At 45.4% G+C, this 27,178-nt stretch overlaps 1 protein-coding gene across 1 annotated transcript in view; it reads left to right on the top strand.

Moving 5' to 3' along the window:
• atf6b (activating transcription factor 6 beta) overlaps nt 1–27,178 on the top strand; it is an 88,361-nt gene that overhangs the window by 22,544 nt on the left and 38,639 nt on the right. The window contains exons 2-9 of the mRNA XM_038815551.1: nt 5,609–5,700; nt 7,390–7,477; nt 10,974–11,068; nt 13,161–13,329; nt 14,561–14,755; nt 18,665–18,870; nt 19,826–20,011; nt 24,201–24,292. Of these exons, the coding sequence (XP_038671479.1) occupies nt 5,609–5,700; nt 7,390–7,477; nt 10,974–11,068; nt 13,161–13,329; nt 14,561–14,755; nt 18,665–18,870; nt 19,826–20,011; nt 24,201–24,292 (1,123 nt within the window). The remainder of the gene's footprint in view (nt 1–5,608; nt 5,701–7,389; nt 7,478–10,973; nt 11,069–13,160; nt 13,330–14,560; nt 14,756–18,664; nt 18,871–19,825; nt 20,012–24,200; nt 24,293–27,178) is intronic.

Here is a 27,178-nt window from a genome sequence, read left to right as displayed (position 1 = left end):
TGTGTTAAGGACCCAGGTTAGGTGGATTGGCCATTGTTAAATTGCCCCTTGGTGTCCGGGATGTGCAGGTTAGATGGGGTTACGTGGATAGGGTGGGGAGAAGTGGGCCTGGGTGGGTACTCTTTCAGAGGGTCGGTGCAAATTCAATGGACCGAGTGGCCTCCTTCTGTACTGTAGGGATTCTATGGATCTATGAAATGAGCTTCTTCTGCTCAATCGTTCACTTCTCATCAGCTGATTGTCCTAAAACGAATCCCAAGGTCTGTTCACTCGTCCTCCCGATGCTCGCCGTCTCAATATTGGGTAACGGTTTGTCAAACACGTCAATTTTAAAATTCCTTCCCTCCCCGAGTTTTCAGATCCCTCTGTGGTCTGGCTCCTCCTTGTCCCGATAACCAACTCCGTCTTGTCAATCCATGCTGCTCAAATACTGGCTTAGACCAGGTTTTATTGCTCTGTCATTAGTGGCTGTGTATGTAGGGCTCTGGGTCTCTGCACACCTTCCCCAATTCCACTTCTCTTTTATGTCTTCTCCACCCCACCCCTTCCTAATTCAAGGAGTAGCAAAACCCACTCTGTGGACCAAGAGGTCACCCCTCCTAATGTTTCCTTGCATTACTCAGTATCAAATGTTGTTGATAATCGCTCTCTATAAAGTAGCATGCCCTGTTTTACTTAAAGGTGCTATACAAATGCAGGTTGTTCTGAATGTTGGGTGATTGTTGACGGTCCTGAAATGATCATCTTCAACTGCTGGTGTGAAAATGATTCACTTATGAATGTGTTCTTAAATAACTCATTCAGTGAGGTCACAACTTTGGCTTGCAAAACTGCAATTTATTTTGAGAGCATTGCTAACGCACATATCAGTTACTCATAGATTAAAACTGTGGAATGGTACAAGATAGCAGGAGGCTATTCAGACCCTCATATCTGTACTGGTATTTCATCAGAGCCATCTGGTTTGTCCCACCTCCCTGCTCTTTCCTGTCTAGCTGTTCCAATTTTTTTTTTACACCTTCCGAATTCCTTTTTAATGTGGCTACGGAATCTGCTACCACCCCTTGACATTGCAGTCTTGCTGCCTGAACCCAGGGTGTCACATTGGTTTCTGATTCGACAATGTCAACATGGATAGTGACATGGGGCCAGGATCGATCCGGGGTCCTCTGCGCTGTGAGAAGCCCTGCTAACCACTGCACCATGTCGCCCTCTAAGGTGATCACTTGAAGAGCAAATGCTGAGATGGACCTTTCATTCTGGAATCTCCCCAAAATCTCTCCTCTTAAGAAACTGCTTAACCCATTGACCACAATTTTGGTGGCCTGTCTGAATCTCCTTATGTGGTTGGGTGTCAAATGTTGTTTGATCATTCCTGTGGATCCCCATGCCATGTTTTAATATGCTAAATGCACAATATTGTAGCTGCCATTTCCTGCAAGCATTGGCGATGCCTTCAAGGAGCAGCGGAAATCCAGTTTAAACAGAAAATTGGGCCTTCTGCCTCCTACCCTGGTTAAATCCCACTGCTAAACTTTGGCATTGCCACCTGCTGTGCAAGAGCTTTGCAAAACCCGTGCACCATGACCACACAGAAGGGGTCATGTTCCAGTATAGCCTTGTTTTGTTAAGCAAATGAGAATAACAATGACCAGATGTTTTTATTCGCTTATCTGGAATCAGGTGCCTTAAATGATGCAAAGCGTATGTACACTTTGCATGGATGGTACCGCGGGGTTGACTTTGTGTTTGAGCATCTTTGGCCCCACTTATAGCCCTCGCAACACATTCAAATCAGTTGTGATTGACAGCGGTGTTTCTGATGCCTTGTACTGATGCCATGCTCACATCTGTGCAATTCAAAGTTCATGACCATATAGACCGTGGGCAGGAAAATCCCATGCTGTTCTTTTCAATGTGGCTATTTGGGGAATTTGAACCGGCATTCCCTGGATATATTTTTTAAAAAATTTTATTTGTTTTTTTAAACTTTTAAAAAATAAAACAAAAGAATGCAAAACTTCCGAGAACCAACAGAACCCCCCTCCCTCCTCCACCAACCAAAACCCTAATAGCTCAGACTCACAACCCCTTGGGTGAAGCATAATTAATTGCAGCATAGGTAAATCCTGTTTGAGATCCTGTTTCCTATTTGCCTTTGACAGGTCTTGTTCCAGGGGAAGGAGAGAGAAGCCACTGAGTGCTGATTTAAGGTGCCATTTCATGCAGGTGTTAAACTGGCTGCAGGCCCATTCCCTCCCCCACTGTCTGGAATTTGTGGGAGTGGCTTTGTAGTTTAAATCAAGCAGGGATATTTGGATCTGAGGAACAGGAAGAAGCTGTTGATCCTCTTGAGGCTATTCCACCTGTTAGTCAGATTACAGCTGTATTGCATTTTAACTTAATCTACTTGCCTTGGCTCCATTTTAAATTGAACACCCACCCCTTCAACACCATCACAATCACACATTCTTGACAGCTTTTTTGGCATTAAGGTGCAAACTTGTACTACCTTGTGTATGAAGCGATACATTCCACCCTTGCCCCTGAATGGCTGGCCTATCTCTAATTTTAAAACTATATATACTCCTTATTCTGGACCACAGTATTGGTTTCCAGCCGCCTGCTCAAAACCTTTAATCATCTCAAACACCTCAGTTTAGATCGCCAGGCATTGCATTCATATTCAAGGGAATACAAGCATTGCCCCGTCTAATTAATGGGGAAGTATGTATTGGGTACAAATCATTTTGGCAATGAGGGTGGCACGGTGGTGCAGTGATCAGCACTACTGCCTATGGCACTGAGGACCACGTTCGATCCCGGTCCTGGGTCACTGCCCGTGTGGAGTTTGCACATTCTCGCCGTGTCTTTGTGGGTTTCACCCACATAACCCAAAGATGTGCAGGTTAGGTGGATTGGCCACGCTAAATTGCCGCTTAATTGGGGGGGGAAAAATTGGGTACTATAAAAATATTTTTAATTTTTGGCAATATGATCTCTGAAGGCAACACGAGTACTTGGCCGAGGAATACTGGCGTGTATGTTGAGGTTCTCTGAACTATTGGTATAATTCCTAGTTGCACAAACTCACTCTTTTACAGTGTCAAGAACATCAACATCAATGACCAAATGTTCTCTGGGTGGCACCGAGCAAGTGGAATAGAATATGTGGGAGACACAGAGGCCGCCTCTGGCCTGATTTTGTTTGGTTAATTGGCAGAGCCGTTTCAATCATTCTTCCATCATACTTTCCAGTTTCTGAACTCTCTTGTAAATATGGGCTTCATATTGTGTGTGCACATTTTTTGCCCAAGAGTTATTGGAATGAATTACTTGTCTGCAGTGGATGAACAAACAATGATCCATCACCTTGTGTTGTAACAGTTCTGCTATCTGTCTCTTCCTAAGATGCTTGTTTACAAAGTCAGGAAAACAGCCCGAAGACCAACTTGTTCCTTTTATGCCGGAACAAGAAAGCTAATTACAAGACGTTGAGGTTTTTTGTTGATTCTCAATCCACTGTTTCATCATGACTTGCTAAAATTATCAACAAAAAATGACATGCAGGCTATGGGTGATGGACGTGCTTTTATCTGTTCTCGGCATGTGGCAATTTATTGCCCATTCCTAATTACCATCACGAATGTAGTATGTAAATGTGAGGTCCATGTGTAGGGGTACCCACGGTGCTATTAGGAAGGGAGTTTCACGCTTTTCCGCCAGCGATGGTACAGGGGCTGCGATATAGTTCCAAGTTGGGATGGTGTGGGTGAGTTGAGCGTAGGAACTTGTGTTGATGTCTTTTATGTTCTCTCTCTCCCACGCACCTCCCATCACACTGGAGGAGGATGCTGACACACACATACCACACTTCCTAATCTCCACACAAGTCATCGCTCCTTGTTCCATCTTCCATCCAGTCGTCTGCCCACATCCTCATTCTTCAACTGATACTATGAGTTACCATTTCCTCTGCAGAACCAGCCTCATCACTTTTTTCACTTAATCCCGGTCCAACGACACCCAAATTCATCCTCCACCGTGTCCACCTTTCTTTGACACAAGTCTGTAATTTAGCTGCAGTTGATGCTGGCTCTGACAATCATCTTGTTGTTAAAAGGTATTGCAGCAAGCTAATTTGTTTGCTGGGTCATTATGGACGGAGAAGGTTTTATCTTTTACTCCTTAAGTCAATCCCTAGTTTGTTAAATGCTCTGGAAATTAGACCCAGACCTTTCAGGGGTCAAATTAAAAACTGCCTCTTCACACACAGGGTGATGGCAGTTTGAAATTCTCTACCACAAATAGGCGACCAATGTTGGAGAAGATTATTAATCTTAAATCTGCAGTTGATTAAATTTTTGTTTGCCAAAGGCATTAATAGATATGGGGCGAAGAGGGTTAGCTCACAGATCACGGTGGGGGGTTCGCTCACAAGCCACACAGTGGTTAGCACCGCTGCCTCACAGCGCCAGGATTCAATTCTGACCTTGAGTGACTCAGTGTGTGTGTGTGGAGTTTGCATGTTCTCCCTATGTCTGCGTGGGTTTCCTCCCTTGTTCTGGTTTCCTCCCACAGTCCAAAGATGTGCACATTAGGTGGATTGGCCATGCTCAAATCCTCCTTAGTGTCCAAAGAGTTGCCTGGGTAGGTGTCTGGGGCGACTGAGCCCAATCGCTTTGGTCCCCAACACAGTCTGGCAGCAAAGTTGGAAAAACGTTTTGTTGTAATGCCCAGGTGACACACCCTCAGCAAAGCTCTCCAAGTCCATGTGAGCAGATTTTGTAACCGCAGTTTGATAGATGACAACTTGAGGACTGTGGGTTAGTTCGGCATGTTCAGCCTGTGAGCATGGACTCGTTTCAGCGCACGATATCTACCGAATGTTGTGCACTTCAAACCTCGGACGGTGGAACATGTACTTACTGATCTCTCTTTAAACCTTGTGTGTAATATTAGAAATGGTTCATTGCCTCATGGGATGGGAGGCTGGGGGAAGGATTGGCAGGTAATTGAAGATTTTGGTGCAGAGGAGACTTCTTAAGATGGGAGATTGGTTATCTTGGTGGGCTTGGGGTAGAAAATTCTATCGCATGCTACTTGAATGCGGTTAACATGATGCGTTTTGATGTGGCTAAATATTGAGGAGCTGTTTCCAACGGCAGGACGGCCAGTAACCAACGGGCAGAGTTTTTAGCCAAAAGAACCAGAGAAGGGGAAAAGGGAATTCATTTCACCCAGTGAGCTATGATCTGGATTGTGTTGGCTGAAAGGAGTGAACGGATTCAGTAGCAAATTGTAAAAGACATTAGATCAATACTTGAATGGGAAATATTTGCTATGTTGGGGGGCGGGGAGATGAGAGGAGGTGAGTGAGACTGACTGAAACCACTAACCAATTAGCTGGTACAGGCATGATGGGCTGAGTGGCCACTCTTCTGGCTCTTTGTGCAGCAAAGGGGTGACTGGAATAGAACACGCAAGCTCGAGCATAAGATTGGAGCAGTCTGCAAGTAGAATTTGCTATAAGGTGTGTGTGGGCGGGATGGAGATTTAACTGAGGTATTAAAATGCTAACAGTGGAAATCTTCACTTTCCTTTGCAGATGCCTGCCTGTATGACTGTGAAACGATGGAGGAGATGGAGGAGATGGACGATTCCACTAATCTCTTCCGGTGCTTTGATAACGTCACTGAGGTACTCAAAATTAGAGTTCAGGAATGCTACATCTTTTTCGCTCTGTAGTCCCACAACATTTGTGTTCTGCTTTCTATGTTGGCAGTGCTAGGGGCGAGCCTCATGGAAACCTTTTTGGAGGCACCTCTAAGGGTAGTGTCTAAACTCTGGGTGCTGCAGAGAAACTTTGGAAGTGGAGAAGGGATGTGGCACTAGTTTTAGTCTCCGCTGTAAGAAATAAATCTCATCTGTATCCAGTGGGTTTTTACTGATTGGACCAGATGGCTGACAGTCGGCCCCTTGACATCATTGGGTTTGCACATTGGTAAGCTGACTTTAGCAGGAAGACCATGTTAAATGGAGATGGTGGCATAGTGGTAATGTTACTGTACTAGTGATCTAGAGGCCTAGACTAATGTTCTGGGGACATGGTACAAGCTCCACCACGGCTGGAGGAATTTAAAATCAATAAATACATCTGGAATAATGGTGATCATGAAACCCATCTGATTCACTAAGTTTTACTTGGCCTGGCCTGCATGTGACGCAAAGCAGTGTGGTTGACTCTTGACTGCCCTCTGAAATAGCCGTAACAAGCCACTCCGTTCAAGACCAATTAGGGATGGGCAACAAATGCTGACTGGTCAGAGATGCCCACATCCCCCCAAAAAAAGAAAGAAGCCCCGACTGAAGCACACTCCGCCCCGTACAAATGGCAGGCCCACCTCCTAATTCATTGCAGGCAACACCAACCGTGATTTGGTAACTGGCCCAAGTGACGCAATTTCCAGCTCCAACCTTCCTGGGAAAATCTTGCTGGTCCTCAATCGCTTGAGGATGGGTCAGGGAAGGTGCAACCACTTGCTCTGCAGCTCAAATCGCGACTCTGGCCATCCCAAATCACACTATCACCCACATACTGAACAGCTGCTCCGAGATATTCACCCCTCGTGGCCTCACAGCCATTCACACTGTGTCAGCTGCAACCGTTGATTAGATTGTTAACCTCAACATCATACCCAGCCATGTGACATAATAAAATCTCTGTGCCGCCCACCCTATCAAGCCCGTACAATTTTGAAGCCCTCTTAACAGGAACTCTACTCTTTTCCTCTGCATCCTTCCTTATATGTAAGTGGGATTGCTGAGTTTAATGTTGAGTGGTATTTTCAATTAAGTTGTAGTTCTGGTGCGATTCAATCTATAAAGGAATAACAGGATGAATGTCAGGAAATACTTCATGCAGTGACTGATTAATACTGCCTCCGAACGATGTAGTGGCCACTTAGTTTCTCCACATGAAGTCAGATCCTGTGACAGTGCAGTTGTAGGTTTCAGTGAGGTCAATGGCCAAATGGACTCCCTCCACCATAGGCTCTTTTGGGTGAGATCTTAACCCAAGTCTACTTTACTGTGGTGGATATAAGATGGTGTGGCACTATTGGAAGAGCAGGAAGGGCATCTTCCTGCAACTTGGCAAGCATTTACCTTCGGTTTAAAACAACCAAAATCACACACACTGTTTAATCACATTGCTGTTTGTGGGATCTTGCTGTGCAAAAATAGGCTGCCATTTACCTATAGGGAACCTTTTGTGAGATATCTGGAGGAGGACATGGAGATCAATGTATAAATGCATCCATTTCAATGAAACAGTTTCTTGATTGTTGTGGAGTTGACCGCACCGTTTTTTTAACGTCTACTTTTCAGTTCAATGCGGATTTGGATTTAAATTTGAATATGGACATTGGAACATCAGACTTGCCTTGGAATCAAATCAATGGAGACATCTATTCAGGTAAAGGTTTGCACTTAAACTTGTGACCCAGGGGCCGCAGTAGCCACCTTTCTGTACAAAACATGAGCCGTTCCATCATTTACTTAAAGAGAGATATTTGTACTGGGCTTAGCGGGACTACATTGGACATCTCTAGTTTGGCTGATCGCCCTCACCTCTGCCAGAAGGTTACTGGTTCGAGATCCAGTAGGTAATCTCGGCCAGTGCTCTGAAATTCAATGGTTGACCATTGGGGTCACAGTATTGAAGAACAACTAATGCTGTTCTGGTATCTCAAGCAATGATCTTATTTCCATCGGCGCCATTCAAAACCGATTACCTGGAAGACCATTTGCTGGTCGTGACACCTGATTGCGGACAAATCAGCTGCCCCATCTACTCACCTATCTGAGAGCTGTACAGAATGAATTTGGTGTTCGTGAGCTGCGAAGTGGTACGAGAAGTTCTGAGGATGTGGAATATTCTTATTTGAAATGTATGTTCGAGACCAGATTAGAAAAATAAAAGACTTGCATTTATATCGCACCATTCACTATCACCAGATGTCTCAAAGCACTTTCCAGCCAATTAAATACTTTTGAATCAGTGTTGTAATTCAGAAACCCCTGCAAACAGCAATGTGGTAGTGACCGGCTCATCTGTTTTTTGTAATGTTGATTGAGGGATAAACACTGCAAGGACATTGAGGATAACTCTCCTGGTCTTTTTCTGTATTGTATCTTAGGATCTTTTACATGTCCAAAAAGCATCACCTCCAACAAAGCAGAGCTCCCTCAGTACTGAATTGGAGTGTGAACTCTGGAGTGTGGCTTGAACCCAGAACCTTGTGATTCAAAGAAAGTGAGCCACAGTTGATGCAAAAGGCAGAAGAGAGTTATAAGAGGGATAGGCAGGAAAGTGAAGTTGAGGCCCCATCGGATCAGCCATGATTGTATTGAACAGTAGAGCAGTCTCAAAGGGCCAAATAATCTATTGTTTGTGTTCTTTAACAAGCTCCTTTGTTTGCCTTTCTGTTGGAAATAGTCTGTTCTTCCCAAACAGAACATGAGCACATTTCTGGGTATGTTGCTGTTGGATATCTTGTAACTTGAGTTTCCCTGCAGCTCAACAGTGCTCTACCTCCCCAGGCTTTGCCTAGTTTGGTGGCAAAAGTAGTTGCAGCTTTGTTTCTAATCTTCCAAAATACTCCACGCACTTGAGCAAGTCCCATATCATTCATGGTACAAACCTAGTTCCAATTAATCATTCACATCCCATGGCTCAGCATCCAATGCTGTACTGCAGAATACGCAGTCCGTATACAATTCCGGCCTTGGAGTTTGCACTTTCTCCCCATGTCTGTGTGGGTTTCCTCCGTGAGGTGCTCTGATTTCCTCCCACAGTCCAAAGATATGCAGGTTAGCTGGATTCGTCATACTAAATTGTCCCTTTAGTAGCCAAGATGTGCAGGTTTGGTGGGGGTTACATGGATAGTGTGGGGGAGTTGACCTGGGTAAGATGCCCCGTCAAAGGGCCAGTGCAGACTGGATGGGCTGAATGGCCTCCTGCGCTACAGGGATTGTCCAGATGCCAGTTGACATTGATGAAAAGACCACTTGAGAAACAATGATTATTTGCATTTGTATTTTGCCTTCAACAGCCTGCATTTCAAGCTGGCAGAGGTTCTTGGGCAGTCTTTTTGGTTTCTGGCACAAATGTACTGTATTGATAAAATATCCAAAAGAACGTGGCAAAACCTTTCAAAACGGCCATCACGAAGAATGCAATAATAGCCAAGTTTTCTCCATAGATCATGTTACACTCACTCTGGGGTGTTTCAATACAAAAAAGGGAACATCTGAAAGCACCTGAGGGCAATTGAGCTGGGTAATTGGTGTCTGTGTGCGCACAGTCACACATGGAGCGGTGCGTTTGCAGAGATTACAGAAGGCAGTTTAACCACATTTTAACCTGCCGGCCCACACTTTTGAGGAATGCTGCTAATCCTGTACCTCTTGCTTTTCAACATTACCTGAGCTGACGTAGTTGTTGCAGCAGTGACATTGAATCACAGAATAATACAGTGCAGAAGAGGTCCTTCAGCCCATCACGTATGTACTGATGCATACTTGGATGGGGTGCTCTTTCCATGGGCCAGTGCAGACTCGATGAGCCGAATGGCCTCCTTCTGAGGTGCATTCTATGATTCTATGAAAGACATCTTACCTGCCTACCTAATTCCATTTGCCAGCACTTGGCCCATAGTACCTTTAAAAGGATGTGAGGCAGCCCGCCCTCTACAAACAGCACAATAGCACACATGGCTAGCACTGTGGCTTCACAGCTCCAGGGTCCCAGGTTCGATTCCCCTGGGTCACTGTCTGTGCGGAGTCTGCACGTTCTCCCCGTGTCTGCGTGGGTTTCCTCCGTGTGCTCCGGTTTCCTCCCACAATCCAAAGATTGTGCAGGTTGGGTGGATTGGCCATGCTAAATTGCCCTTAGTGTCCAAAAAAGGAGGGGTTATTGGGTTATGGGGATAAGGTGGAAATGAGGGCTTAAGTGGGTCAGTGCAGCCTCGATGGACCGAATGGCTTCTTTCTGCACTGTATGTTCTGCCACCCTCCCATGCTGTGCATTCCAGTCACCACCCTCTGGTTGAAAAATGTTTTTCCTCAAATCCCCTGAAACCTCCTGCCCCTTACCTTGAACTTGTATCCCCTTGTAACTGACTCTTCAATTAAGGGGAAGAGCTGTTCCCTAACCACCCTGTTCCATGCCCCTCATAATCTTGTACACCTCGATCAGGTCGCCTCTCAGTCTTCCCTATCCAGCGAAAGCAACCCAAGCCTATCCAACCTCTCTTCATAACTCAAATGTTCCATCCAAGGCAACATCCTGGAGAATCGCCTCTGCACCCCCTCCAGTGCAATAAAATCTTTCCTATAATGTGGTGACCAGCATTGCACACAATTCCCCAGGTGTGGCCTCTCCAAAGTTTCCCGAATCCAACATGACCTCCCTGCTTTTTTAATCTATGCCTTGAATAATAAAGACAAGTGTCCCATATGCCTTTTTCACCAACCTATTTATCGGCCCTTCTGCCTTCAGAGATCTGACTAACACCAAGGTCACTTTGTTCCTTGGAACTTTCCAGTGTCAGGCCATTCATTGATTAACTTGTCAAATTACTTCTAAAGTGTATCACCTCACACTTTTACGGTTAAATTCTATCTGTCACCTTTCTGCCCATTTGATCAACCCACCTATATATTTCTCTAACTCAAGACATTCAACCTCACTGTTAACCATCCAGCCAATCTTTGTTTCATCCTGTCTCCTACAGTTAAGCCAAGTTTGAATCCACCTTGTCAAGTTCTCCTGTGTCCCATGTGCATTTGAGGTGGTGGATTTGTCAGCAGAAATTGCCTGGGTTCATCTTGCCGTAACATGGTTACTGCTTTTATTACTCGAGGCATTTTGCATTCTAACTAAGATTGTGCTGTGCCTTCTGCCACAGATCTGCGAGTGAAATTGGAACCACTTTCTCCGGCATCTTCGCGTTGCTCAGATTCCTCGCTTGCCTCCTCTTGTGACATTCCACTCTTACCACAGGTAAGGAAATTATGTGCTTCAACACAGTCTTCCATGGTGGTGGTCAAGTAGGTTCCAAACCATGTTGAATAAGTATTGGTTGAAACTGTTCTCCAAGTGGTTAGCCCTGCTGCCTCACAACGGCGAGGACCTGAGTTCAATCCCGGCCCCGGGTCACTGTCCGTGAGGAGTTTGCACATTCTCCCTGGGGTCTCACCCCCACAACCCAAAGATATGCAGGGTAGGTGGATTAGCCACACTAAATTGCCCCTTAATTGGAAAGCTTAAAAAAATCATTTTTGAAAGAAACTGCTCTTCTGCCACTTTCCTTTGTTTTTGGACCAACCTTGTGTGAATTAAAGCCTTAAAGAAAAATCTCAGTTCAAGCTTTCTTTGGCACCTCTGTCGATGACCATTCTCCTTTCAAATCAGAAGAAAGCCATCTCAGACATGCCAATAAATTGGGGAACATATGTAACTGAACCTTCCTTTCTGAATAAAGGGAATTGAATATATGAAATGAAAATCGCTTATTGTCACAAGTAGGCTTCAATGAAGTTACTGTGAAAAGCTCCTAGTCGTCACATTCCGGCGCCTGTCCGGGGAGGCTGGTACGGGAATCGAACCGTGCTCCTGGGTCTGCTTTAAAAGCCAGCGATTTAGCTCAGTGAGCTACACCAGCCCCTTGGAAGAAAAAGAATTGCAGGGGAAAAGAGCAGGACAGGGATGAATTGGACAACTCTTTCAAAGAGCTGGCTCAGGTGTGATGGGCTGAAGGGCCTCGTTATATGTATGATTTCAGAGGTTGTCATGCCCCCCCCCACACACACACACGCACACATTCGTGCACTGACTCCTTGGTGATGCGTCTCTTGAAAATGGAGCATGGAGAGAGTGCTATTACCCAGCATTCATAGTGGCAGAGGAAACCATCTATCAAAAGCATTCAGCCTGTGGAGGGCTCTGTCAGCTGCTACGATTCTGAGTTAACCTTCCCTTGAGTTAGCCATACTTTGCTCTTCTCTCATTCTCCAGTTAGTCTGTGTGCATTTAGTCTGGGGAGAGAAAGGAGAGTGTCTGCTAGTGGTCCTCTGGCCGAATGACAGGTGCATCTATTTAGGCATAAATTGGGCATTTAGATTAGGTCTGAAAATCCAAGGAGTCCGTTGACACCACCCAGTCAGTGAACTGGAGACAGGGTTTACGGCAGGGCTCACAGAAAACAGAGTTTATATGAATAGTATCCAGCAAACAGTCGACATGGTCTCTTGGGTCCATTTAAAAAAGAGTCTCCATAAACAGCAGCAAGCTTGATCGAAACTGCAGTAAAGTTTCTTTATAGAAGAAGGTTGATTTTGCCGGCAATATTCAGTGATTGAAGGACACTCCATAATATAAATTGATTGTCTCTCCTGCAAAGTGCAGACAGTGGAGGATAGAGGCATGATGTAAATTAGTGGTGTGGTTTCCATGCATGGTTGGTAGGGGAAATTACTTAATCATCTGAATTATGACTAGGGATTGCAGTGTTTCTCGGATTACGTAAATCTCACGCCTACGAACCATGCCTTTGGGAGAGGCCAAGTTGCCCAAGATCAGGGGTGGGCAAACTTTTCCGTGCAAGGGCCACATTCAGAAATTCACAATTTTAAAGGGCCGCATAGTATATTAAGTAAAATAATTACTTCACCCGGTTATGATTCTGGGCGCCTCATGTAGAACATAGAACATAGAACAGTACAGCACAGAACGGGCCCTTCGGCCCTCGATGTTGTGCCGAGCAATGATCACCCTACTCAAGTCAACGTATCCACCCTATACCAGTAAGTAACCCAACAGCCCCCCCATTAACCTTAAAAAAAAAACTTTTTTTTTAATAAAAAAATTTTTTTTTTTTAATGACTTGGTGGGCCGCATAAAAACCTTTGGCGGGCCGCATGCGGCCCGCGGGCCGTAGTTTGCCCACCCCTGCCCAAGATAGTCAACCTAATTATCCAGGAAAAGCAAATGTAGTGGGAGGGATGGGGAGAAGCTTTGAAAATAATGGGAAGCAAATCCAGTTTTAAAAATTAAACAAGTCACTCTTTCTCAACTTTTCTCTTCCTACGTGCAGTATCATCTGACGCTAAACACAGAGCCAACTCTTCCAGTTGTAAAAACCGAAAATCCTCCGACGCCACCATGTGCATTTGGAGATGTTCTCAACCCACCACTGAATGGTGTCCAGCTCAATGTGGTAAAAACGGAAAGTGGGACCTCGCCAATGAAACTAGGACCAGCGAGTGAGTGGTATTTTTTTTTTAAAAGAGCAGATTTGATCCGTGTTTCTCTGCATTAAAAGTTGAATAGTGAAATATGGTCCAATTCTCCAAAGGAAGGAATACTTTGAGAACGATTCCTATCTATTGCATTCTTCATGTTACACAGACAGAGAGCAGCTTGGTCAAGCTGCCAATGTGGTTTGCCTGCCAGACTCCAAATGATCACCTTACTGGAGAAGGAGTAATTGCTAAACCACTTGTGTCCACATCGAATGAATCCATGGTACTACTAAGAAATGGAATTTGTTATGACTTGTCTCGGGCCACAGATCACACTTGAAGTCCTGTGAACAGTTCTGGAGATAATATCTCCATATTATCCAGATAGGCACACACATGTACTGAAGTGGGTGCAAAAGTGATTTCCAGGAATGACATCCAAACTGAGAGGTTCCACCCATCAGGAAAGCAATCTTTTATCTAGAAAGGAGAACAGTGAGGGGTTATGGAGTGACATAAAGTCTTTTAAGATTACCAAAGGAGGATAATCCGAGAGGAAAATGTTCATGTGGGCATGGGGAAACCAGGGTTATAAATATAAGGTAATAAATCCAATGAAAAATTCAGAGAATAATAGCGAACGTGGAGCTCAGCACACAAAAAGTGGTTATGATAAATAGCACAGAAACATTTAAGAGGAAGCTAGATAGGCAAAAGGAGAAAGGAATAGAAGGATGTGTTGGTATGGAGCATCAACACCGACATGGACAGTCGGTTTCTGAGCTGTAAATACTCTTAGTGCCGACAACACAGCATTGAAACAGCGTGAGACTCTTTCGGTGGTCCCTCTACAGTGTGTCTCGGCCCCTGCTTCAGAAGAACAGCTGAGTTGGAGCCATATTTATGCTGTCAGCCAAATTAATTGAGACGGACCAAACAGATTTTGCACATCACACTTCAGACAGCAGAATCTTTCGCACATACAAATTATTCTGACATTGATTTGTTCTGAATTAGCAGTTGAGATTGCTGAATTGTGAAATAAAGCCACACATTCTCATCGTGATAAAATATAAATCAGTGGGCTGTTTTGGGTATTACCAAAAAAATCTCTGGTGTTTTCTAGTTATATTGTAGTTGCAGAATATTACATTGCTCTGTTTGATTCCTGGTGCTGAGATCAAATGGACAGCAGCAGGAGGTTGGATCAGCATTTCCTACAATTTAACTTTTTGCTTCTCCCTCACTGCAGTTCAAGCTTCTACCAATATGAAGGCCAACAGCATCTTATGCAGCAAGCCGAACATCCAGCCCAAACCCATTGGCGTGACAACGCTTCCCACTGCCCCAACCACCAGCCCGGCAAAGACCATCATTCTCCAGTCGGTGCAGACCAGCCTGCCCGTGTCTCAACCGCAGAGTCTGCCCATAAAGCAAGCCACTCCAGGTACACACATGCTGCCTTTTCTTATTATTATTCAAGGAACTTCCGCCCATAGACCTTTTCCCTCCACTGATTCCTTTATGGAATGATCTAGTGGAGAAAGAAGCCATTCAGGCTATCGTGCTTCTGCCGGTCCGTTGGAAGAGCTGTTCAATTGGTTGCACACGTTTTCCCCTTGCCTTGCCATCTTCTCCCTGTCAAGGATTTACCCAATTACCTTTCGAAGCTGAGAGTGAACCTGCCTAAATAGCCTTTCAGCCAAGGCATTTTATCATCACTCGCTACACCCCTCTGGTTACTGACCCTCCTACCATTGGAAACGGTTTCTCCTTATATGCCAACAAAGCAGACAAGATCCTTGGCTTTATAACTAGGATGTAAATTACAAAAGCAGGCAAGTGGTATTAAACCTATATAAAGCATTGCCACTGTCCTAAACCAACTTATTGCATCCAGTTGAAATGAAATGAAATGAAAATCGCTCATTGTCACGAGTAGGCTTCAATGAAGTTACTGTGAAAAGCCCCTAGTCGCCACATTCCGGCGCCTGTCCGGGGAGGCTGGTACGGGAATCGAACCGTGCTGCTGGCCTGCTTGGTCTGCTTTACAAGCCAGCGATTTAGCCTGGTGAGCTAAACCAGCCTCTGGACGCCACCACACTTCAGAAAAGATATGACGTTATTGGAGAGATGATGTGGAGATGCCGGCGTTGGACTGGGCTGAGCACACTAAGAAGTCTTACAACACCAGGTTAAAGTCCAACAGGTTTGTTTCAAACACTAGCTTTCGGAGCACTGCTCCATCGTCGGGATTCATCTGAGGAAGGAGCAGTGCTCTGAAAGCTAGTGTTTGAAACAAACCTGTTGGACTTTAACCTGGTCTTGTAAGACTTCTTACTGTGTTATTGGAGGGAGTACAGCAAAGATTCACAAGAATGGTTCCAGGAATGAGGAGCTTGGAGATGGGTCGATCGGTCGATTAACCTGGGCCTGTTCTGAAGAGAGAATCTAGAGTAGACTTGATGGAGGTTATTCAAGATCACCGAAAACCGGAGGACAGCCCAATATAGGGTGATTGGCAAAAAAAGCAATGGCGATTATGAGGAAATTTGCACCCAATCCTGTTCATCCATCACCCACACTCGCTGACTCTCCATTTAAAACCAAGCACTTTAACAAAGCCTTTGGGGGTGGCACAGTGGTTAGCACTGCTGTCTCGCGGCACTGAGGACCTGAGTTCGACCCAGCCCGGGGTCACTGTCAGTGTGGAGTTTGCACATTCTCCCCGTGTTTGCGTGGGTCTTACCCCCACAACCCAAAGATGTGCAGGGTAGGTGGATTGGCATGCTAAATTGCCCCTTAATTGGAAAAAATGAATTGGGTACTCTGAATTTAAAAAAAATAAAATAACAAAGCCTTCGGTACTTTGTCCTCATACTTCCCTGTGTGGGTCAGTGTTTGGCACAACGCCAAGCACCTTATGATGTCCTGCTACATTAAAACACTGTATAAGTTGTTGTTTTAATGTCTGGTGTTGCTGCATTGTGCAGTATTTATTCTCTGCCACATGGTGGCAGGACATGTAAACGTTTTGGAAACGTGAATGTGAATTTACTCCCTACATGGAAACTGGTGCCTACTCAGTTATAATAGCCACAGAAAATACTTTATGCTGCTGGTCTGATCCAGCAATGTACCAATGTTTTAAATCAAACTGGAGCTCAGGTGCACACGTAAAATCTCACTTAAATCAAAATTTACTCTCTCGTCGGAGCTTTTAACATCAAATACAGGGCTTTTTAGATTGATTGATTTAAGTGCAGTTGAACTGGGCTGGTAAATACCCTATGATTAATTATTCATTTATAGCTAGAAGAGATCCTCTCTAATGAATGCAGTTATGCTGTGGTAATGCTTTCCAGTGGTCTTTGAGGCAGTCCCGAGTAAAGTCTTCTGCACGCCACACGTGCGCTGGCAATATTTAATCCTTGTAATAAAAGGCCAATAGAGTGCTGGCCTGCCTACCTGGAGAACTAGAACACACGGATAGAAATATCCAACAATAATCCGGAGCCCTTGTTAGATCACACCCTCGAGTACCGTGCTCTGTCCTGGGCTCCACACCTACAGAAAGGATATTGACCCTGGAGTAAGTGGATTTACCAGGAGTCCAAATCATGAGGAGAGTTTGCACAAACTAGGAATTTGGACGTTTACTACTTGGTTGAAGTTTTCAACTATTTTGGGGAGCACTGAGGTTAAATATGGAGAATCTCCTGGTGCTGCTGCTTGGGGAGTCTGTGAATAAGGATGATCCAAGTCAGATTGGAGCCAGACAGTCTAAAGATTGGGGCCAGACCTTTCAGGGGTGAAGTTAGGAAAATTTTCTTGCAAAGGATAGCAGAACGTTGGAGTTCTCTTCTGCAAGTGGCACAGTGGTTAGCACTGCTGCCAAGGACCCAGGTTCAATTCCAGCTTTGGATGACTGTGTGAAGTTTGCACATTCTCCCCATGTCTGAGTGGGATTCCTCTGGGTGCTGCAGTTTCTTCCCGTATGTGGTTAAGTGGGGTTGCGGGGATAGTGCGTGGGAAGAGGCTAGGCAAGGTGCTCTTTTGGACTCGATGGGCGGAATGACCTCCTTCAGCACTGTAGGAATTCTATGGTTCTAAGCGGCAATTGATGTTCAATCTGAGACTGTTACTTTTCTTTACCAAAGGTATTGAGGAATGTGGGGCAGTAACATGTGGAGTCATGTTGTGGATCAACCATTATCTCCGGTTTCCCCTCTCAGTGCAAAGATGTGCAGGTTAGGTGGATTGTCCATGCTAAATTGCCCTTAGTGTCCAGAAAGGTTAGGAGGTTTATTGGGTTACGGGGATAGGGTGTAAGTGGAGGCTTAAGTGGGTCGGTGCAGACTCGAAGGGCCGAATGGCCTCATTCTGCACTGTATGTTCTGTGTAACACATGCATCGCTGGCTGTGGTGGCAGACACTTGACACAGTCTGCGAGAAGGCAGCACGGTAGCACAGTGGTTAGCATTGCTGCCTATGGCGCTGAGGACCTGGGTTCGAATCCCGGCCCTGGGTCACTGTCCGTGTGGAGTTTGCACATTCTCCCCGTGTTTGTGTGGGTTTCACCCCCACAACTCAAAAGATGTGCAGGGTAGGCGGATTGGCCACGCTAAATTGCCCCTTAATTGGAAAACATAATTGGGTACTCTAAATTTATTTTTTAAAAACACAGTCTACGATAAAGAAATGGAGAATTCTTAGCAGAGTGTAGTGGCATTGTGACTGGACCAATAATCCAGAGACCCAGGATAATGCTCTCGGAACCAAGGCTCAAATTTCACAAATGGTCAACTTTAATTCCATAAAAATCTGGAATTAAAGGATCAAAAAAAAGTGTGGTGCTCAAAGAAAATCTGCCATCCTTACCCACACTGGCTTAGATATGATCCATAGTGTGTAGTTGACTCTTAAATGTCTGCTGTTCAAAGGCAATTAGGAATAGGCTATAAATGCCCACATCTAATGAGTGAAAATGTATAACCCAGTCGTAAGGCTGCTTCACAACCCAGCATCTCACCAAGGTTCCTTTGACAGAACCTTCCAAATCCATGTGGAGATAGAGGGTAACTCACTTTCAAACCTCCGTGTGGGTAACCAAGGAGAGACCGATTAAAGGAGACTGGCCAAAAGAAACCAAGGCAATGAGAGTTTAGTATGTGCTGGTTCTCTGAATGAACCTAATATCCTCCTTCACTGTTTGCCATTCTCTGTAATAATTTAAACCTAATCGGGCAAGATTAGGGGGAAAAGCCCAGATATCCAATGGAATGGGAGCAACGGTAACCAGAATGTGTATTTTTTGGGGGAGGATGCTTGTATTGAGTGCTGTCTTTCTCCCCAGCATCAAGGCAGTCGGTGGTTCTGTCGCAGTCGGAGCTGGTGAGAATTCCTGTCCAGGGATTAATCAAAGTGCCAGCAGTGAATGGAGTGTCAACCAACTGCAAGCCACCCAACGGCATCTGCAACGGGATCACTATCAGCAAGTCCGCCACCAAACCCATCGTGCCAGCGCCAACACAGACCGGAGCTAACTCTTCAGAGATCGACGTAAGTGTAGCAGTTTCTGGAAAGTGAGCTCAGTAAACCATTGAGAATCGGAGAGCATCTGCAACTTTAAATCTGGCAAGTAAGATTAGGAGCACTTATCTGGGAATTTCTGATGCCAATCCTGAGCGTCCTAAAAGACGTCACAACCTCAATCGAGAGCTGGTGTGTTCTCACCAATGTCTGGACCAACATTTATCCTACAAGTAATATCACTTAAAAACACAGCCATCTGGTCGTTTGATCCATTGCTGTGTTTGTGAGAGCTTACCAATATGCAGGTTTGACGCATTACAATGTCAAAAAATGATTTGTTATCTGTAAAACACTTGGGATCTCCTGAGGTGGTGATGGGCACAATATAAATACAAGAAGCTGTTTTCAAGTTGTGGCTATTTTTCGAGAGTGTCAGCTTCTTGAAGAAGAGGTGATGTGAAGCCCAAGCTTGCCAGGCCCTTCCTTCCGAGCAGTAGGTTCGCAAGTTTAATCTGAACAGCAGAACCATCACACTTCCAAACCCACCTCTACAGGTAACGCACAGCAGCAACAATGTGTACTGTTTACAAGGTGCACTGAAGCAACTTGCTAATATTCCTTCAATCGCACTTTCCAAACCCCCATGTCTAACGGGAACATCACCACCCTCCAAATCACGCACCATCCTGACTGCGAATTATATCGTTCCTTCACACGCAAAATGCTGGAACTCCCTCCCTAACAGCACTGTGGGTGTACCTACACCACATAGATGACAGCTCCACCATCTCTTTGTGGCCTCTAGCTGGGGTAGAATTTGAGTTTTGGATCAGTAGTTGAGCTCAATAACATGAACATATTGAAAACGTAAGCTAGATAAACACGAGGGAGAAAGCTGCGTTGATGAGTTAGATCAAGAGTGTGTCAGTACCAGTCAGTAATGACTCATGTATAATTAATTGTGACATTCCATCTCCCTTAGGTCAAACTGCTGAAGCGCCAGCAGCGAATGATCAAGAACCGCGAGTCAGCCTGCCAATCCCGCAAGAAGAAGAAGGAATACCTCCAGGGCTTGGAGAGCAAACTGCGTGAGGCACTCAATGAGAACGAGAAGCTGAAACGGGAGAACTCGCTGCTGAAAAAGAAATTGGACAGTATCATGTCCGAGGTGAGAGTTAGAACAGTCACTTTGTCATGTACATGTGTGGCCAATCCACCTTCTCTCTCTCTCCCCCTCATTCATCTCATCTGCAACATTGCTCTGCACAATTTAGCTACCGTCTTTACACACATTGCTGTGTATACCATAGCTAGGCTTTGCACACATTGCTCTGTACACCTTGGCTAGTCTTTACACACATTGCTCTGTACACCTTGGCTAGTCTTTACACACATTGCTCTGTACACCTTGGCTAGTCTTTACACACATTGCTCTGTGCACCTTAGCTAGTCTTTACACACATTGCTCTGTACACCTTGGCTAGTCTTTACACACATTGCTCTGTGCACCATGGCTACAGTCTTTACACACCTTGCGTACACCCTTTGAATCTGTGCCAGCTCTTTTGAACATCAGTCCAGATGCTGCCGCTGATATGTATTGGGGACAAGTTTAGCTCATTTGGCTATGTAGCTGGTACATGATGCAGAGCGAGATTCAATTCCTGCACCTGCTGAAGTTATTTAGGAAGACCCCCATTCTCAACCTTGCCCCTCAGGTTAAACCACCATAGTCAGCTCTCCACCTCAAAGGGAAAGGGAGCCTATGGTCATCTGGGACTATACCTCACTGTAATTTTTTTCTCCTTTGCTTATTTATCATTTCGAAGGCTGGTATTGCATCCATGTTCACCACCAGCGCATTCCAAATCCTAAACACTCGTTTAAAATAAAATATTTTATCTCCTGTCACAGCAACCTTTTTTTTCCTGTCACCTGAAACCTGTACCCTCTGGTTGTCGACTCCTGAGCCACTGGAACCAGCTTCTCTTTATTTCATTAACCCCTTGTGATTTTGAACACCTCCATCAAACCTCTGCATAATCTCCTTCACACTTATTGAGAGAAAGCCAGTTTCTTCAGTCCCTCCACTTTAATGTAATACCTCATCTCTGCAACCATCCTTTTATAAAAATAAATTTAGAGTACCCAATTCATTTTTTCCAATTAAAGGGTAATTTAGCCTGGCCAATCTACCTACCCTGCACATCTTTGGGTTGTGGGGGCGAAACCCATGCAAACACGGGGAGAATGTGCAAACTCCACAGTGACCCAGAGCCGGGATTCGAACCTGGGACCTCGGCGCCGTGAGGCAGCAATGCGCTGCCCATCTCTGCAACCATCCTGCTGAATCACTCCCATGGTCTTTACTTGTGTGCGTTTGATCAACGCACAAAATTATTGGGGCATATACTCTAGAGTTGCTGTAAAATAGTGCCATCTCGTGGTGTTGGCTGCAGTGTAATGTGTTTAAAATCTGTGAAAACTATTGAAAATGTACAATGCCCGACTACTCTGTTCCTAAAGGCCAGGATTGGAATATGTGGGTGTTGTTTCCTGGCTTTCATTTACAGGTGCAGTTATCCAAATCGAGTTGTATTTCTTGAAGTGACCAGGAGAAGGAGATGTTGCTCCAGATGTAACTGCAGTGAATCTGCCTCAGACGCGAACTATTCCCATTGGAACCATCGTGTGGAGCTGTGAAGCAGATCCAGATTTCCCTGCCTCCCTGTAGTTTTTTCTCACCCAAACTGCGCGTCGTTTCTTACCTTGCGGATTTCTGTCATCTTCTGCCCCAAAGCCATTGTTTGATCGGTTCACTCAATTTGTTTGCACGTTTGTAAGGACACCCATTCTTTGAATGATAACAACACAAAAGGAGCCCATTCACTCCATCGTAAAAGGACTATCCCATTAGACCCTCCACCACTCCCCACTTCAACGATTTATCTAATTTAAAAGTTACTCTTTGATCTGCATGCTTCTGAAGTAGATTGGCATAATTTACCATGCAAGAGGAAATCCCCCCCCCCCCATCCTCTCTTCCCCTCTCCCCTGGTTCCCCTGCCACATTTGTTTGACGGGATATTCCAAAATGTCCCTTTAAGTCTGGGGAAAGGGGTGGGTGCGTTACAACTTGTGTATGATTCCGTCCTGGCTGTGTAACGTGACCCAGGACTGAGCTAATCCAGTCATGTGAGAATAAATCTCACCAAGACAGTTGGGGAATTTAAAATTAATCAAATAAACCTGAACTTAAAAAACGATCTACTCAATAATTACAAAACTATTAGATTGCCATAAAAACCCATCTAGTTCACTAATGTTCGTGCGTGGCCTAAACCTGATTCCAGTCCCATAGCAGTATGGTTGACTCAGCTGCCCACTGAATTGGCCAAGTCACTCATGTATCACAATGGCCCGCCCAACCAGATAAATAGCGGTTTAGGAGGGAGGCACTCTCAGGATGGAAAATTGATGCTGGCATTGCCAGTGGCGGTGACATCCCGTGATTGGAGATTACCATATTCCAGCCATTGGGAAGCCTGTGCTGCAACGGTGTCGTGGGAATTGATGTGTGATTAGGAATAGCATTGGGAATGTTGAAATGCTCCCTCGGGGGTTCAGTACTATCACTATCACAGTGGCTCCATTCAGGATGCACTATGCTGGCGGCAAGACATTCCAGCCCTCCAGTATCCGAAGAGGGTGCTGCTTGGCAGTGGATAATGCGGAGGCGACAGAGAAGCAAGCGGGAGCATCTCACAGGGTTTTCTGAGGCTAGAATCGATACTATGCTGCCTGCACAAACAGGCCAGAGGGGGGTGGGGGGTGACGTTTGTGCCTTATTCCCGCAGCAAACTGGATTGAACAGGTCGTGCCCGCTTGCCTCTTTTTTTAAAAAAACAAGTAAAGGTTGAGGGATGATCTAAAAATCTTTAAGAGCCACTCCCTTCTCCAAAAGACGTCAGAGTCAGTAAGAAATACAGGGGAGGTAGAGTAATTATCAATTGATTCATGTGTTCCACATTAAAGCATATTTCTGTTTGAAAGCTACTTAGTGTATTCTTCAATGTGATGTGAGCATCTCTGGCTTGGCCAGTTTTTGTTGCCCATCCTCTATTGCCCCCCCCCCCCCAGGAAGGTGGCGGTAATTCGCCACCTTGAACTGCTGCACTCCATTTGGTGCAGGTAAACCCACAATGCTGGCAGGGTGGAAAAATAATTTTTTAAAGTAAATTCACAGAACCCAATTATTTTTTTCACAATTAAGGGGCAATTTAGTGTGACCAATCCACCTACGCTGCAAATCTCTTTTGGGTTGTGGGCGTGAGACCCACGCAGACACTGGGAAAATGTGCAAACTCCACGTGGGCTATGATTGAACCCGGGTCCTTGGCACCATTAGGTAGCAATGCTAACCTCTGCGCCACTGTGTCACTCCTAGGATAGGACTATAATTAAGAATGCCTCCAGTGCCGTGAATCAAAAGTTCACCTACAATCCGAAATAGCCTAATGGATAGCAGGTCACCGTCTCCGGATCTGAAATGTTGATTTATTTTTCTTCCGTGGATAAGAACGATATGTTGATGTGGTTAGTTGAGAAGCGGTGGGAGGGAATCTCGTGTGGAGCATGGACCCTAGCATTTACCAGTCGTGTTGAATGGCCTGTGCCATCAGTACTTCACAGTGTTCCTGTTTCACTCGGCCTTTGAACTCAGCAGCTTCTGCCATCACGTCCTGACCATCTACAGAAGTAATTTTTCCAAAACTCAGTAATTTAAGCAAATCTACATGTCGGGCATTTGTGAAAAGTAGTGCCTTGTCTGGGTTTTGAAGCTGAAATATGATAGCTGACTAAAGGTGCGTATCCCCTCTGACTTCACGGTCAAGCGAAAATTCACGCTTTGCAAAGCTGCAGTGTGCAGCCATTTGATGCAATAGCACAGTACGACTTTGGAGAGGTCACCATAGCTGGGTGGGAGCTCCATGCGATCTGGCAGAACTGGCAGGTTAAGTTAAAGTTGCTCCGCATTGTCCCCGGTCTCTCTGCCACCTAATGAAGAATCGGAGGAATTGTCTGAATAATTAACTCGTACCGAGTGGCTGGTTACAGAGAAGCATTGTTGACAACTATTGGCAGCAGGTCACCTTCACATTTGTCACAGGGGAGATGACAGATATGAGATCGATGTTGAGGGTGGGGCTGGTGAGGAGAAACCAACCAAGCTAAACTTCTGACACTCTCTCCGGATGGCAGAGCTCTTGCCCCGTCAGTTTTCTAGCTTCCTGCCCAAGTGAACAGATACAGATTTGTACAGATTTGTTTTATTGATGTGTCTTTCTGATTTTCAGAATACGGAATTGAAGTTGGGTTCCGGTAACCGTAAAGCAGTGTGTGTGATGGCCTTTCTCCTCTTTGTCGCGTTTACCTTTGGACCTGCCAGGTGAGAATGAGTCTGTCCCCCTCATCAGAAATAGCGATTAATGGGGGGTGTCCCCCACACTGCAAAATGCTTTGTGTCACCATCTGCAAGCTTCCTGTTTCCTCGTTACATTTAGGGTCCTTGGTGATCGGGGAGGGGGGGGCGGTGCTAGGCTCTTGACCCGTCACTGCCCCCACTTCAAAATCCCCCCCTTTGTTTTCAAATCCCTCTGTGGCCTCACCCCCTACCCAACTGTTGAGCTTTGTGCATCGAAACCCTGCAGGACTATGTATCCAGCTCGATTAGCATCCCATCCACCACAATAAACATTCACTCCCTCCACCACCGACGAACAGTAGCAACCGTTTGTATCATTGACACTGCAGGAACTCACCAAGGCAGCAACAGTTAAGGAAGACAGCTCACCACCGCCTTCTCAAGGCCAAGTAGGGACAGGCACAACTGAATCCTGGCAGATTTGCCCAGTCTAACTGTGCATGAGGTTACCGATTCTCTCACTTTTGTAATGTCGGTTAAACAAAGATGGCTCGGATGACAGACCATATCATGCTGCCATCTAGCGAAGTGACTTGACCTGATGCCCATCGTTCATCCACCATCTAGCTCTAAGCTACTTGTGAAGACTGCTCCCAGCTAGTAGCCTGGAGCTGATCACAGGGCAGGCAAGCAAGAGCTGCATGTGTTCAGTACCATGCACAAAGTGTACTCTTGTCCTCCAATCTCATCGGCCCTCCAGTCATTTAAATTTTTGTTGTGGGAAATAAAGTGCGGTGCAGGTGGATGGGGACGTGTGTGAACATCAGTCTGTGCCGAAATCAAGTTATTTGGAGGAGTCATGTGCTGTGGACAATGGGAAATCGGTGGATATACTGTACTTGGATTTTCAGAAGACATTTGAAAATGTGCCACATTAAAGGTGATTGTGTAAAATAAAATCTCATGGTGCGGGGGGTAACACATTAGCATGGACTGAAGATTTGCCAGCTAATGGGGAACAGTGGGCATAAATGGATCTTTTTCTGGTTGACAGGATGTGGCGCATTGAATGCCACAGAGGGACCAGTGCTGGGGCCTCAACTTTTGAAAATGTAAATGTCACCACAAGACCAGAGGCTGCTCTCTCCGTTTGAGAGAACTGTGGTGATTTAACCAGAGGATCACCACACCTCAGGCAAGGGACAAGGATGAGAAGGCGAGGCCTTCATGAGTAACCTCAGCTGGTAGGGGAACTGAACCCGTGCTGCTGGCATCCCTCCGCATCACGAACCAGCTATTCAGCCACCTGTATATAAATTATTTCAATTAAGGGAACGACGGTGTGGTCGCCAAATTTGTTGATGGCACAAAGATGGGTAGGAAAGTAAGTTGTGAAGAGGACATAAGTAAGCTACAAAGGATATAGATGAGTTTAGTAAGTGGGAAAACCTCTGGCAAATGGAGAATAATATGGGCAAATGTGAAATTATCAATTTTGACAAAGAATAAAAAAAGCTTAATATCCAAACGGTGAGAGATTGCAGAGCTTGGAGGGGCAGAGGGATCTGGGTGACCGACTGCAGGAATCACAGAAGGTTATAAAGTTACAGCAATAATTAGGAAAACTAATAGAATGTTATTACTTATTGCGAAGGGAATTGAATACAAGAATAGAGAGGTTATGCTTTAGTTGTGCAGGGTACAGGTGTGCCCACATCTAGAGTACTGTGTACAGTATTGGGCTCCGTATTTAAGGAAAGATGTACATGCATTAGGAGCAGTTCAGAGAAGGACTTCTAAATTAATACTGAATTGTGTTATGAAGAAAGATTGAACAGGCTGGGCTTGTATCCACTGGAGTTCAGTGCAGTCCGAGGAGACTTGATTGAAACATGTAGGATCCTGAGGGGTATCGACAGGGTGGATGTGCAGAGGGTGTTTCCTCTTGTGGGAGAATCTAGAACCTAGGCTCACGGTTTAAAAATAAGTGGTTGCCCGTTTAAAATAGAGATGAGGAATTATCTTTTCACTGAGGGTTGTTGGACTTTGGAACTCTCTTCCTGAAAAGGTTGTCGAGGCAGAGTTCCTGAATGTCTTTAAGGCAGAGCTAGATAAATTCTTGACTGACAAGGGGGTGAGAGGTTATCGGAGAGGGTGTGTGTGTTTGGCCCGGAATGTGGGAGTTGAGGTTCCAGTCAGATCAGCCATGATGCCATTGAATGGCGGAGCAGGCTCGAGGGGCTGAGTGGTGACCTCCTGTTCCGAATGAACAGACCTCTGACATATGATTTGCTTTTGCCCTTCTGCAAACCACTGCTGATTTTTCTGTTTCCCCTTTCAAGTTTACAAAGGGTTTGTGCGCAGCTGTCAATTCATGTTGAGGTTTGTGGTTTGTGTCTCTTCGCAGTCAGCATGATGCAATGCATAGTTTCCCAGTTGAAGCATGTTCCTCTTCCCAGTCCAAGAGTTAAGTCACTCGTTAGAATGACTAAGGTAATAGCTCCCAGAATTAACTCAGGGTGGGGACAGGCGGAGAGGTTCCCCTGGACAGCACTTCCATTTACATAAAGCACCTCTCCAAGAGCACCCAGAGAGTGCTTTTACAGCCAAGGCAGGCGCTTTTCTTTGGGAGTTGCAGTCGCTGTTGTAACGTAGAGAAACGGCGGCATCCAGCTGGTGCACAGCAAGCTCCCAGATGTGACAGACAATCAGCCAGCTTATTCTGGTTGAGGTTTGAGTGCTGAATATGCAGCACCTGTCACGCCCCCAGCATGTTCCAGTGCACACCACAGCCGGCTGAGTGCTTTTGGGAGTGTAGTGACTTTCGTGACGTCGAAAGCAGCAGTTTGCACACAGCAAGATCCCGCAAACAGCCATGCCTTTTTCCAGCTGGTGTTGGCAAAGGGGTAA

The sequence above is a fragment of the Scyliorhinus canicula genome, chromosome 13 (genome assembly GCF_902713615.1).
Source record: "Scyliorhinus canicula chromosome 13, sScyCan1.1, whole genome shotgun sequence".
Lineage (NCBI taxonomy): Eukaryota > Metazoa > Chordata > Chondrichthyes > Carcharhiniformes > Scyliorhinidae > Scyliorhinus > Scyliorhinus canicula.
The sequence above is the reverse complement of the archived record's forward strand: the minus strand, read 5'-3'. Positions and strand labels throughout refer to the sequence as shown.